Source organism: Plecotus auritus, assembly GCF_963455305.1.
Source record: "Plecotus auritus genome assembly, chromosome: 7".
NCBI classification, from domain to species: domain Eukaryota; kingdom Metazoa; phylum Chordata; class Mammalia; order Chiroptera; family Vespertilionidae; genus Plecotus; species Plecotus auritus.
In genome coordinates this window covers 20,416,747-20,430,952 of record NC_137774.1, presented here as the reverse complement: position 1 = coordinate 20,430,952, position 14,206 = coordinate 20,416,747, and the positions used below count along the sequence as shown (strand labels likewise).

At 38.8% G+C, this 14,206-nt stretch overlaps 1 protein-coding gene across 12 annotated transcripts in view; it reads left to right on the top strand.

Moving 5' to 3' along the window:
* The window catches only part of TANC2 (tetratricopeptide repeat, ankyrin repeat and coiled-coil containing 2), a gene marked incomplete at its 3' end in the record, with an annotated part of 285,235 nt that overhangs the window by 175,074 nt on the left and 95,955 nt on the right, over positions 1-14,206 (top strand). For all 12 annotated transcript variants that reach the window (XM_080677202.1, XM_080677201.1, XM_080677198.1 and 9 more), the window contains one exon: positions 6,690-6,815. In XM_080677202.1, coding sequence (XP_080533328.1) covers positions 6,690-6,815 — 126 coding nt within the window. The remainder of the gene's footprint in view (positions 1-6,689; positions 6,816-14,206) is intronic.

The window sequence follows — 14,206 nt, the reverse complement described above, 5'->3', positions numbered from 1 at the left end:
TACAGTTAGTAGAACAAAGAGACACAGCTAACAGAATTTCAGGTCTCCTGACTCTCATGCTTTTAAATAAGGCATTTGACAGGACAAGATTTTTGAAAATGAATAAGCAGAAAGAAACTGAAAATAGAAGAAACTTTAAAAAGGAGAATAATGATTTAATGAGGAAAAAGGCAATAACAATTACTTTGGATTAATTTGATAAAGAAAATAGTGATAGACTGAGAGACAACAAAAATATGTTAATTGCTAACATAAGAAAAAGAAGTAATATTTAATAGACTTAGGTAAACATTAACCATATTTAACTGCAGTTCACATTGAAGCAATAGTTCCCATTGGCTGATTTCAGATCTGTCTAACCCCTGAATAAGGACTTCAGAGCTGTTGCACTTGATATTCAGTGTCATTGCCTTTTTTTAGGTTCATTTTGCCCATGAGTATTTGGATTTGTGAAAGAATGGACTATTCATACAGATCAGTAATTGCAATGTTTGTCTGTTTCTTTTAATGTCGTCTGTCCAAAATTGAGGAATGTACTCATTTCAAAATATTTTATTGCGTTTTTTGGTTTTGTTAAAGCAATAAAACAATTGATGTTTATATTCCTAGGAATTACTATAGTAGAGATTAATTTAGTAAAACGTAAGTTCACACTAAAATTTATATTTTATGAACGTTGCCTGGCCATTGTGGCTCAGTGGTTGAGCATTGACCTATGAACCAGGAAGTCACTGTTCAGTTCTCGATCTGGGCACATGCCTGGATTGTGGGCTTGATCCCCAGTAGGAGGCAGCCAATCAATGATTCTCTCTCATCATGATGTTTCTATCTCTCTTTACCTCTCCCTTCCTCTCTGAAATCAATTTAAAATATTTTTTAAGTTGCCAGTAGCTCTTAATTGAATTTAATAAGTTGAACATGTGGAAAGTAAGGTTGTGGCTAAAAGTCTTCGCCAGAGATTGTTTCTAATACAAAGTAATTTCAATGGATTATGTAAATGTTATTTAATTTAAATTGTACTCAAAGTATAGATCTCCCTTAGATTAATCTTTAAAAGATTTGTAGAATAGAAGGATATAATATGTAAAAAAGGATAGACTCAAAGCTTTTTTTTCTTGTAACAGCTTTTTGCTCCATTCCATGTTATATATTTCTATGTCATTCTGCCTACTATTAATGAAATAGACATTCTCTTTTTATTAAAATATATCAAACCATTTTAATGTCTTGGCACATAGAACCCTGCTAGGATCTTGCTTTAAAATTATATAATATGTCATTAATATTGCCATAATGGTAACTAAATCACTCATCCAGCCATTAAGGTTTAATTTGAATTTTGGTTTTAATGTGCATAAAAGATTCTCATTGTCATTAATCTTCTTTTTATGTTACTCTTCTGTTTATCAGATTTAAAAGTATGTTCTGAGAACTTCCCTTATTTTTTTTAAAAAAAAATGGGAGCTTTATTCTTTTGTTTCTTCCTGTGGAAAATATTCCAGGTGCAGAGATGCATTAGTCTGTTACATGCTGGGCATCATTACTTTGCATTAGCAAGGCCTAAGTTTGATTATTGCCCTTCATAGGCATAAACAATAGGGAGTTGAAGGAAAGTGGCAAAGATGAATAAGATATGGGAAATAAGCCTTTTAAGAAAGAATTAGAGGAGAAACCAAGATGGCAGCATAGGTAAACACCTAAACTACTGCCTCGCACAACAATATCAAAACTACAACTAAAAGACAAAATGGACATCATCCAGAACCACAGGAAAGCTGGCTGAGTGGAAATTCTACAACTAGAAGGAAAGAGGAAAGCACATTGAGACTCAGAGGAGCTGCAAAAGGCTGAGGTAGGGAGACACGAGCGCGGAGAGGATGCGCGGCTGAGTGCACGGGCGGCTGAGTGTGTGGCTGGCTTTCCCAAGCGGGAGGGAGACGGAAGCTCCCGACTGCACTGAACTCCAGTCCCGGGCGAGACTCTGGGAACCCAGACTCATTCAGGGGGAATCTGGACTATCAGGAAAAGAGAAAGCACACTGAGACTCAGGAGAGCTGCGGAAGGCAGAGGTCCGGAGGCGCACAGAGAGGACTGCTGAGTGCACGGGCGGCTGAGTGCGCGGCTGGCTTTCTAAAGCGGGAGGGAGACGGAAGCTCCCGACTGCACTGAACTCCAGTTCCGAGTGAGTTTCTGGGAACCAGACTCATTCGGAAGAAACTGGACTGTCTGGCAGCGGGCAAAACTCGAGGGTGGCTTTCTCTCAGAGGTGCTTGCAGTGATTACCGAGGGACACTGAGACCCAGGGGCCTCATAGGGCAGGGCTGACGGGAAGCCAAGGCTGTCTGCTCCGCCCCGAGACTCCACCCCATCCAAGCTGAGCACAGAGGCTTTTGCAATTTTGCAAGTCTTGTCTCATAAGGCTGTCTCCAGCCAGAAGTTCTCCCAGTGTAGACACAGCTGATCCTCACAGCCAATTGGCTGAGAGGTCAATTCCTCTCAGTGATACCAACAACAATCAAGACTTAACTAAAACAAGGCTGTGCACACAGTCCACAAAGGGGTGCACCAAGAGTGTCCACCTCAGGTAACTGGGGAGGATAAGCCACTGGGCCCTATAGGACACCTAGCACACAAAGCTCTACCAACTCAGGGAAGCAACGAAAATGCAGAGACAAAGAAACAGATCACAAATGAAAGAAATGGAGGAAAGCAAACCACTGGATATAGAGTTCAAAACCACGGTTATAAGGTTTTTCAAGAATTTCCTAGAAAAGGCCGATAAATTTAGCGAGACCCTCGAGGATATGAAAAAGGACCAACTAGAAATTAAACATACACTGACTGAAATAAAAAATATTATACAGAGACCTAACAGCAGACTAGAGGACCGCAAGAATCAAGTCAAACATTTGAAATACAAAGAAGCAAAAAACACTCAACCGGAAAAGCAAAAAGAAAAAAGAATCCAAAAACTTGAAGGTAGTGTAAGGAGCCTCTGGGACAACCTCAAGCGTACCAACATCCGAATTACGGGGGTGCCAGAAGAAGAGAGAGAGCAAGATACTGAAAACCTATTAGAAGAAATAATGACTGAGAACTTCCCCCACCTGGTGAAAGAAATAGACTTACAAGTCCAAGAAGTGCACAGAACACCAAACAAAGGGAACCCAAAGAGGACCACACCAAGACACATCATAATTAAAATGCCAAGAGCAAAAGACAAAGAGAATATTAAAAGCAGCAAGAGAAAAACAGTTAATTACCTATAAGGGAGCACCCATACGATTGTCAGCTGATTTCTCCACAGAAACTATGCAGGCCAGATGGGAGTGGCAAGAAATATTCAAAGTGATGAATAGTAAGAACCTACAACCAAGATTACTCTACCCAGCAAAGCCATCATTCAGAATTGAAGGTCAGATAAAGAGCTTCACAGATAAGAAAAAGCTAAAGGAGTTCATCACTGCCAAACCAGTATTATATGAAATGCTGAAAGGTATTCTTTAAGTAGAGGAAGAAGAAGAAAAAGGTAAAGATAAAAATTATGAACAACAAATACATATCTATCAACAAGTCAATCTAAAAATCAAGTGAATAAAAATCTGATGAACAGAATAAACTGGTGAATATAATAGAATCAGGGGCATAGAAAGGGAGTGGACTGACAGTTCTCTGGGGGAAAGGAGTGTGGGGGGTACGGGAAGAGACTGGACAAAAATTGTGCACCTATGGATGAGGACAGTGCGGGGGGTAGGTAAGGGCAGAGGGTGGGGTGGAAACCGGGTGGAGGGGAGCTATGGGGGGAAAAAAGAGGAACAATTGTAATAATCTGAACAATAAAGATTTATTAAATTTAAAAGAAAAGAAAGAATTAGATCTGTGTAGCTTTAAAAGGAGGAGGAGGAGGAGGGTACAATGTCTATAGCACTTACTGGATTGAGATGCTGGTTTCAAGGCCTGGCTCTACCAGAGTGATTCACTTTAGACAGGCCACTCTACAGTACTGTCTCTTAATCTGTAAAATGAGGGGACTTGATTAGATTAGAATCAACAGACTTTTTATTAAAAGACCAGCTAGTATTTTAGGCTTTGCAAGCCAAATGGCTTCTGCCACAACTACTCAACTCTATTGTAAATGAATACTTAAATAGGCAAGGCTGTATATATTCCAATAACACTTGACTTACAAAGATAGGCAACAAGCCAGATTTCATCCACTGGCCTTAATTTGCTGACCTCTAGACTGGATGAACTTTAAGATTTCTTTTACATTTGCATGCTGTGATAGTTCTTTATTATAAACATCATAGAAAGGGATTCCTGGTCATTTATTTTCTACCAGAGGCCCGGTGCATGAAAATTCATGCACTGGAGCGGGAGGGTCCCTCAGCCCGGCCTGCCCCATCTCACAGTCCGGGAGCCCTCAGGGGCAGGAGGCAACCCAGGGATCAGGGGAAGGCAGTGCCCCATCACGCTTCTGCTGCTGCCACTGCCGGCAGCACAAGCCTCGGCCGGCCCTGGTTACCTGAGCCTTGGGCTGCCCTGGGTAGCTGGGCAGCTGCCATCTAAGGCTTGCTTGCACCTCAGGCCGGCCCTGGGCAGCTGGGGGGCTGAGGGGACTGGGCGCTGCCATCTTGTGGCTGTGGGCGGGGCATTCGATTAGCATATTTCCTCCTTATTGGCTGTGGGCACCACCATCTTTGCAACAGTGTGTGCGTCCATTAGCATATTCCCTCCTTATTAGAGAGAATGATATACCATTCAGAGGCTAGCCAGGAGACAGAAACCATATAGGTATTTTAACAGAAAATTTGACATGAGAATAATTGTTAACTAGATTTTAAATTACTGAAAGGGTAATTTACTGAGGTATCATGGATTTAGCAAATGCAGGAAGCAACTACCACCTCTGAGCCTGTGGAACAGGAGAAGAGGTTGAGATTGGTAAACTGTAGAAGATTGGAGGAATGACCCCACAAAGTTGAAACTCATATCTCTGTGAACTGGCGCCTGCTCAACTGATGCTAGTATTTCTGAGCTCCAAGGAAGGCTCTGTGCAATCGGAACCTCTGAGGGCTCCCTTTAATGGATAAAGAACCAAACAAAAGAAAGTAGACTTTGGGTAAAGCAGGAGGGATTGTATGAAACATAAGAACTAATTCTTAAATACAATGGGAATGGTGTAAGAGTCATTGTCCCCAGTGTTTTTCAATAAAAGATTAGTTATCTACTCTGGATAGTTTTAATTTCAGAATGCTGAGAACAAGATTATCTTTATTCCTCTGATAGTCTCTTCCTCCCTCTGGTGAGTAATGTGGCATTTGACTTCCCTTTCTTAGTGTAAGTTCCCTAGACTAGTTTTCAAAGACCTTTATTTTTCTTTTCTAGAAACTGTATCATAATTTGGTAAGTCTTTTGTCTGAGTTTCTAACAGACCTAGGTAACCAAGACAATTTGCAGTAATTGAAGGATGAGGGGGAATATTTATCTCTTGCACTTGTTCTTTACATTTTTTTTCTCTTCTTCCTTCTCTCCTGTTTTCTTTGTTTTTTTCTCTCTTAGCTTGTAGAGCTCTGTGTAAATTTTTTTGTGCCACCGTTCATAATTCACCTTATGTTATTGTTGTTTGTGTCTTATTTTGATTGGGGATATAGACAGTAATACTTCATTGGATCTCAGAAGCCAAGAAGTGATTTCAGTTTGCTGCTTCTCACCCATTCTAAACAGTCATCAGAGGTAAACTGGCAACTAAGCCAAGGAGGGCACCAAGAACAGTGCCTGGTATATGGTAGGTTCTCAGTAAATAACTGTCATTGAATGATTGAACCTACCTCTGGCACAGATCTTACATAGCAACAAATTGAATTAATGGTTTAATTAAAAATTTATAGGCTCTAAATAACCATTTGAGAGTTTTTCCCCTTTTTTGTTAAAAACTATTCTGTCTCAGTGCTTTCTGATTCTTGATTTCATTTTTTGGCTCATTTTAAGTGGACCCAACAGCTCTCAATACTCAGCAGTGTCAGTCCCATTTTCTTTCTCTTTTGTCGCTGTGTTAGGAGTTAAAGGATTTAATACATGGAATGGGAGGACCTTAATACTTGATTATCTTGAGATAGCAACAGAATGTTTTTGGAATTCATGGATATTGGCAGTTTCCTAAATGCTATTTGGCAGTTCTCTATCCATTGTCTCAGGTTCCCACCTTTCCAGTAAACACACACACACACACACACACACACACACACACACACAAATTGGTTTCATATTTGATTCTTTATCATGAAAGAAAAGTGTGGAAAATAAAATGTCATGTTTTTCTTACAACTCAATATAATTTGAAACAGGTTTCTTGATTGATGATGTTTATATCTTATTCTATAAATGGAATTTGTGACCCCAAAAGAAACAAAAACTAATAACTTTGTTATCAGGTACTAAGGTTTGCCAACTTGTTGCTAGTATTCTCCATAAGCTCAAGCAGTTGATAGTGATGAAGGAGCTGAAGACAACTGTTGACATGTTCCCCTGGCCCATGTTCTAGACACTGAAGAGGATTTTGAATTCAGCAAACAGTTGGTAAATGTATCTGCTGGAGTAAGCTCTGATTCCAACGTTTGGGAGACACAGACTAACTGAAAGTAACTTTGAAACTTAAGTATTCTGACTAAACTCTTCTGTCTTGTCAGCCACAAGTTCTGCCCACTTGGAGGACCTTGCTTACCTGGATGAGCAGAGACATACACCTTTGAGAACTTCTCTTCGAATGCCAAGACAGAGCATGGGTGGTGTTCGCACACAACAGGATTTAAGAGGTTAGAACCACAGGATTACTTTGTTTGGGGATGCTCATGGGAAAATGGAAATGGACAATAGGCAAAAAGTTCCTTTGTTTCCAATTTCTACACTTATTTAAACCTATCTTAAGAAGTGAGCATGTAACCATAGAAAAGAAATACAAATACATTGCACAACGGAATTGTAATTACCTACATATAGAAGTGTTGGCATTGATTCCTTGAAATTCTGAAAGGGCTGGTGGTGATGGGGGAAATAATCTTTTAAAAGCCCTGAATTTCCTAAGTGATTGTTGACCAAATTCAACCCTAGCCATTTTCAGCATGAACTTGGTGCTGATAATGGTGTTTTGCTAGAGAATTTATTTCATGTTCATTCTAGTGGCCATTTCTAGTGACATGCAGTACTTTCAGTTTCTTGGAGTTTTAGACAGGGCTTCTAGTCCTGTCCTGGCAACATCTAAACTTATCTATTTCCCACTCAGGTACCTGTTTACACTCTCTGTGCATGCTGCTTGTTTCTACAGTCAGGATCCTGATCTTTTCAAAGACTTTCATTTTGTTATAACCATGGGCTAGTTGAGAGACTGTTACTGGTATCTCTGCTAGTGCCTCTTGTTTGCTCAAAATGAACCGAACTGTCTTTGATAGCCTTAACAGATGGTTTGCTTTTTCTAGTATCTAGTAGTAATCCATAGCTCTACTACATCAAGTATATTTTTAATATTCTTTGACAGATTATTTTCATCTTGCTTTTGTTCTCCTTCTTACCCCCTGTCCTGTGCCCCATTCTAAATCCGTATGTTGCCAAAATGCATAACTCACACCAAAAAAGGATCATACATGCCTGCTGTCCATTCTGGAAGTCATTATACTGACAGTTTTTCAATGATGAGTAGGCAACTGGGAGCATCAAATGATTATATTGCAACAATTATCGTACTTCTCATCAACAATAGTGAGTTGATGGCCTTAGTCATACTAGTAGTCATAGTTTTATTTTTAATTCTATCCATCCTGCTTGCCATTTCTTTGGTTAGCCACATACTAGTTACTTAGTATGTGCAATAGTGTATTTCCAGCCCAAAAAGTGGTATTGTGTCAAGTAATATTTTAGTGCTGGTAGGTTGATTATATCCAAAGCCTGAATAAATTTAGTCAGAAAACTAAATAAATGATTTGTTCCAAGATGCATAGAAATACTAAAGAAGATTGGATACAACTATTGATCTACTAGAGGCCCAGTGCTTGAAATTCGTGCACATGTATGGTCCCTAGGCCTGGCTTGTGATCAGGGCCATCTTCCCCAGCTGCTGGCAGCCAGCCCCGCCCCCTGCTGCCACCCACCCCCAGTTCCCCAATCGCCATCTGGGGATCGGAGCCTGCCAGCCTGGGGGAGGGACCAAGAAGTGGTCAGTGCACCTCATAGCGACTGGTCGAGCGGTCATTCTGGTTGTTCCACCGTCCAGTCAATTTGCATATTACTCCTTTATATATATAGATATAGACCTTCAAATTTGGTTAAAATCTGCCACATTGGCATCACCATGTATCTCACTTCTGTAAAACATACTGACATTGTTGTATTTATTTTCTGCTTTGCTAGTCAATGAATAATGAATTTTATACTAAACTAGACGCCCAATGCACAAAATTCATGCACGGAGAGGGGTCCCTCAGCCCGGCCTGTACCCTCTCGCAATCCGGGACCCCTCGGGGGATGTCCAACTGCTGGTTTAGGCCCGATCCCTGCATCAGACCTAAACTGGCAGTCGGACATCCCTCTCGCAATCCGGGACTGCTGGCTCCTAACCACTCACCTGCCTGCCTAATCGCCCCTAACCACTCTGCTTGCCTGCCTGATGCCCCTATCTGCTCGTCTGCCTGCCCGATTGCCCCTAACTGCCTCTGCCTCAGCCCCCGCTACGGCGGCTTCATCCAGAAGGATGTCCAGAAGGTCGTTTGGCTGTCCAGTCTAATTAGCATGTTACGCTTTTATTATTTTAGATAGAAAACAGAATTAACTGACAGGTTTTAACTGTGTGCTTTTGCGAACTCTTCATATTGGGTTCTAGTGATACTTGATGGGACATTTCTGCTTCTAGTATCTAAAGATTTGTAAGAGCTCTGACAAATGCATTTTACTGAGCTTGATGTTTACACACAGATATCAGTTGTATCTAGAATACAACAAAAAATCTTTTTCATTGCATTGAGTTTCAGCCTGAACATTCAGTAAAACCAAAGAACATACAAAGATTTTTTTCAAAGCATGCCTAAGTCTTTAGGAATCTCTCTGCCTAAATAATACATCCCTTAACAAAACTAATTTTATACCCTTACAGATAGTATCTCAACATTGTTTACATTAACACTTAGAGATGGAATTTGTTCACTGATAACGGTACTATGATATTAGAATTTCAGTTCCTTAAAGTTGTCTTTTCTTTCAAAAGCTTTCCTTTTTACAGTCTAAATGGTTAGTACATGCCATCCAGATGAATGCATTAATCCATAAGTTACTGGATGTTTACTAAGCAGTATTTTGCCTTCGAAAATAAGCATACTTTAATTTAGAACTTTGAGGCCCTGGACAAAATTGTCCCTCAAAGAGTAACATGTTATCTTGATTACTGTTTACAAATGTACTCTATGGCTTATGAAATGACTTAAAACACATTAACAAGAAAGAAAAGCAAACTTGGACACACTTTCCTCATGTTTCCATAGACCTGCTTGGCAAGCTTTTATAATTTGTGATCATTATATCCAAAACATTGCACTTTATTGTAAAAATAGAATCATATTGCTTTCCTAACATAATTTTTTTAAAACGTGTTACCTTATTCTTTCTAATTTTGTTTAAAGGGACATACAAATTGCAGTCATTGTTCAGTTTTATATCTTCTTCTGGTTATGGTTGGAGTAAAACAACTTTACCCAGAAAAAAATAGTAAAGTGATTAAAAACCTCTTTTAGTATAAATTAAGATGTATCTTTCTACATTGAGGTATATCTTTCTATATTTTGAAATATTATTCAAACAAATCATGATACACTTTTTAAATCAGAGTTCTGGTTTAAATTATCCTGGATCCTCACAGTTAATGGTCACATACACTGTAGTGTATCCAGTAGGTGCTAAATTTACTGATTCTAAGTACAGAGATTATCTGAAATAATATTCCTTGAATATATGTCTGAAGAGGTGGCAAGGATTTATTTGGTGCTTCATACAGGCAGTCTTGCACTATTCTGTTTAGAGCAGTGATTCTCAAACTTTTTTGGTTCCAGGACCCCTCTCTCTATACACTTTAGAAAGTATTGAGGACCATAAAAAGCCTGTATTTATGAGTTATGTCTATTGATATTTATCATATTAGAAATTAAAACTGAGAATTTTTTTAAAATATCTGTCCACTTTTTTAAACAATAGTAAACCCATTGTGTGTTAACATCATGTAAGCTATGGAAAATTCCACCGTATACTATCAGAGAATGAGAATGGAAAAAGACAAATGATGTCTTAGCATTATGCACATAGTTTTGACTTTGTGGACCCCCTGAAAGTATCTTGAAAACACCCAGTGGTTCCCCAGATCACATTTCAAGAACCATTGGTGCAGAGGATACCATTATAATTGAGGATAAGCTTTATGCTTTAGGGACCATACAGAACGCAAAAACATGCAATTTGCGAATTGGTTAGAAGTTGATCAGGAATGTGGTTTAAGAGTACAGGCATGGTTCATTTAATAATTACCTTAATAGTAACTGCAATTGTTTGCTTATAATGGTAGTCTTTTGACTGCTGAAACAGAAATTGCTGGAGTAACAGCTGAGCTAGAATTTGGGTCTTCAAGTGGGGTATTAACATTTACTTCATTAGTAAAATTTCTATACTTCTTAAGATAGTTGTTTTGAACAGTTGTTCTACCAAAATTTATGTTTCTAGAGACCCGGCCCGACAAAGGAGACAAGGTCACATAAGTGCACTGTCCTGGATCCTATTGCATCAAGTTATGAGATTTCCTAGCTGTCAACCACCTAAGGGCTGAGCTTTAATGATAGTTACGGAAGATAGTGCAGAGTATACAACTGGCTAAACTTCTGCAAGTGCCTTTTCTAGTCCCAGAGCCTAATGTCCTTGACAGATATTAATTTGAAACCTTATTAAAGTTTTTAACTTCCGTTTTTAAAATTGGGGATCCACTTTTAAAATGTAATCATCATTGTGTTAATGTGGAGTTATGCTAGAAATTATCCACCTGAAACCTCTCACTGTTTCTGACCATCTTAATGGCATCTCTATTCCACAGAGAAAGACAAACTAATTTTGCTGCCTAGTAAAAGGAGGGGAGAGGTTGCTGGCTTTCATGGACAAATACTAGCATAATAAACCTTATGATAGAATATGTAAAGGAAAGCAGGGAGAGTTAAAATACACAAAACAAAATATAGCATAATGACTGACTAGGGGCTACTTGGGGTAAATTAGCAACAAATTATTAATGATAAGTCTCTAACCTTCCTGATATTAAATCATAATCACTATTCTGTTTGAAGAGATTACACATTCCTAATTAAAACTTATTTCTCAAAATATGTTGTTTCCTTAGGACTTTTACTAAATCCCATTATATAAATGGCCATTCACAGGCACTGGGTTTAGTTAGCTGCTTTAATAGTTTCTAGGTTAGAGGGCATAGGTGCAAATAGTATTCTGACTCATTGGCAGAATTTATGTGAAATTGACCCTGCTACTGTTAACTTGGCTTTATCAAAGCAAAGAATTTAATTTTTGTCTAATAAAATCAGTGCTTCACACCATTTTTGAGTCCCTTACTTTTCCAAAACAATGAATTCTTTATGAAGATGACTAAGATGCATGTCATGAAGCTAATACTCTTGCAATAGCCCACTGAGTCATACATCCTTGAGGTTGCTTAGTCATCTTGATCATTGCCTGACTGGCTCTCACATTTACAAGAGAATATTTCCATCAGTGTTTTCTGTCTCACTGTTCATTGTTTTATTTTTACAAGATTAAATTTCTTTCTTTTTAGATAAGGTTGCTTGCACATAACTGCCTATATATAAATATTAGGTGGATAGATTGTAAGCTTTACTAGTATGTCAAGTCTGTTGCAGAGCACCCTAAAATTTGAAATTATGGTACTCAAACTGGATGCCTTTGAATGTCTTCTAGAAACTAATTTATACTTTTTGGAGTAGTCTGGCTATGATTTTTTTTTTTAAGCTGATCACTACTTGTTAAAGTAGCTCCAGATTTGGTTTGTATATAAGCCAGCCTTATTTGCTAAACTCCATCTTAAATTCTGAAAACCCAAACAATAGCTAATATACAACAAAGTTCCCCCATAAGACCCAGAAGAAAGAAATAACCTTTGAGAAAGAGGAGAGTCTAGAAACTACATAATCTTCTAACAGGCACATATTGACCTCTTGCATTAAATAACACTACTTAAAGAAAGGCTGTGAAGTAACATGAAAGAAATTCTAATTATGATATCTAATTCTGTAAGAATAAATCACTGAAAATATTTTAAATGACTTAAGTGCAATAAGGAAAAATAAGTAACCATTAAGCCATTTTGATGTTTTGATCTAAATTAGATTTAAGGAATCCGTTTCCCAGTTAATCTTTCTATCATTATTTTCTCCAAAAGTAACTAAATCTTATTAAAGTGGCCATAATGTTACTAAATTTACTTAGGTAACATTTTGCAAGACATTTTTTGATTCAGTAAGATGATCTAAGCTTTCCAATTTTATAGTATATAAAAATACTTTTTTAATGGGGTCACTTACCCATATACTAGTAAAATACAGAACTGCAGAATTTTGTGGTATTAAATGTGAGGAAACATGTAAAAAGTGGCAGTATTTGGGAAAATTGAATTTTTCCTATTTCTTTTACTGTTTTCCAAATATTTTTGTTCCCTTCCTGAAAATTCCATTCAGCAATGACTCCACATTGTTCTAAAAAAAGTGTCCTAGAAAACCACTGTCAAAAGCTGAAATTCAATATGCAAGTTATTCAAAGACTGAAAATATTATTTTGCAGAGTAAAATAAGCCTTTCCCCCTTTTCATCCCCACATTAATAGAATGCAGTGGATTTCTTAAAACACTAAGACAAATGTTGAGAATGAGACACTTTAAACATATATGAAAGTGATAGCTTACATTTTTTGGAGTGCTTGTTCTTTATAGACATAGTGCTAAGAGCTTTAAACATGTTCTTATTTAATCCTCACAACTCTTTGATGTAAGTAGCGGTAGTAAGGGAACTGAAGCTTAGGGAGGTTAAATAACTTGCTTAAGGTTACATGTCTAGTAATTGGCAGTGCCCAGATTCATTTATCTGACAAACTCCTGAGCCTGTGCTCTTAAACACCATACTATGTCATAGACAATCTATAATAATAAAAGCGTAATATGCTAATTAGACCAGACAGCCAAATGACCTTCCGGACGTCATTCCAGATATCCTTCCAGACGAAGCCGTAGTAGCGGGGGCCGAGGCAGAGGTGGTTAGGGGCAATCAGGCAGGCAGGCAGTTAAGGGCAATCAGGCAGGCAAGTGGTTAGGGGTGATCAGGCAGGCAGGCAAGTGGTTAGGAGCCAGTGGTCCCAGATTGCAAGAGCGATGTACGACTGCTGGTTTATGCCCAATCCTGGCAGTCAGACATCCCCCAAGGGGTCCCGGATTGCGAGAGGCTGCAGGCCGGGCTGAGGGTGAATTTCATGCACCAGGCCTCTAGTCTATAATAATAAAAGCATAATATGCTAATTAGACCAGACGTCCTTCCTTCTGTACAAAGCCGCAGCGGGCAGGGGCCATGGCTGAGGCCCTTGCACAATTTCGTGCATCGGGCCTCTAGTAAAATACAAAAAGGGATGGGAAACAGAGTTGCATATAAACATAATTCCCAGATGGCTGCCTTTCATCAGGGGCTATGATCAGAGAGGCCACCACAGTGATTCATTAGCCCAAAACAACTCATACTTCCTTATTTTTATTAATAGTACCCCAGTTTTCTTCTCATTCAGAGACTTTAAGTCCTGGATTCAGCTTTGAATCACCATCTTCATTATCTCCTATATCTAGGCTTTTATGTTGCCTGATTTTCTCACATTCTTCCCTGTTATCCATTCTTTTTGTTTGTTTAATATGTTTTTATTGGTTTTTAGAGACATAGGAAGGGAGAGGGATGGAGAGATAGAAACATCAATGAGAGAGGAACATCATTGATTGGCTGCCTCTTGCATGCCCCTTACTGGGGTTCGAGCCTGCAACCAGGCATGTGCCCTGACCCGAAATCAAACTGGTGACCTCTTGATTCATAGGTCGATGCTCAACCACTGAGCCACACCAGCCAGGCCC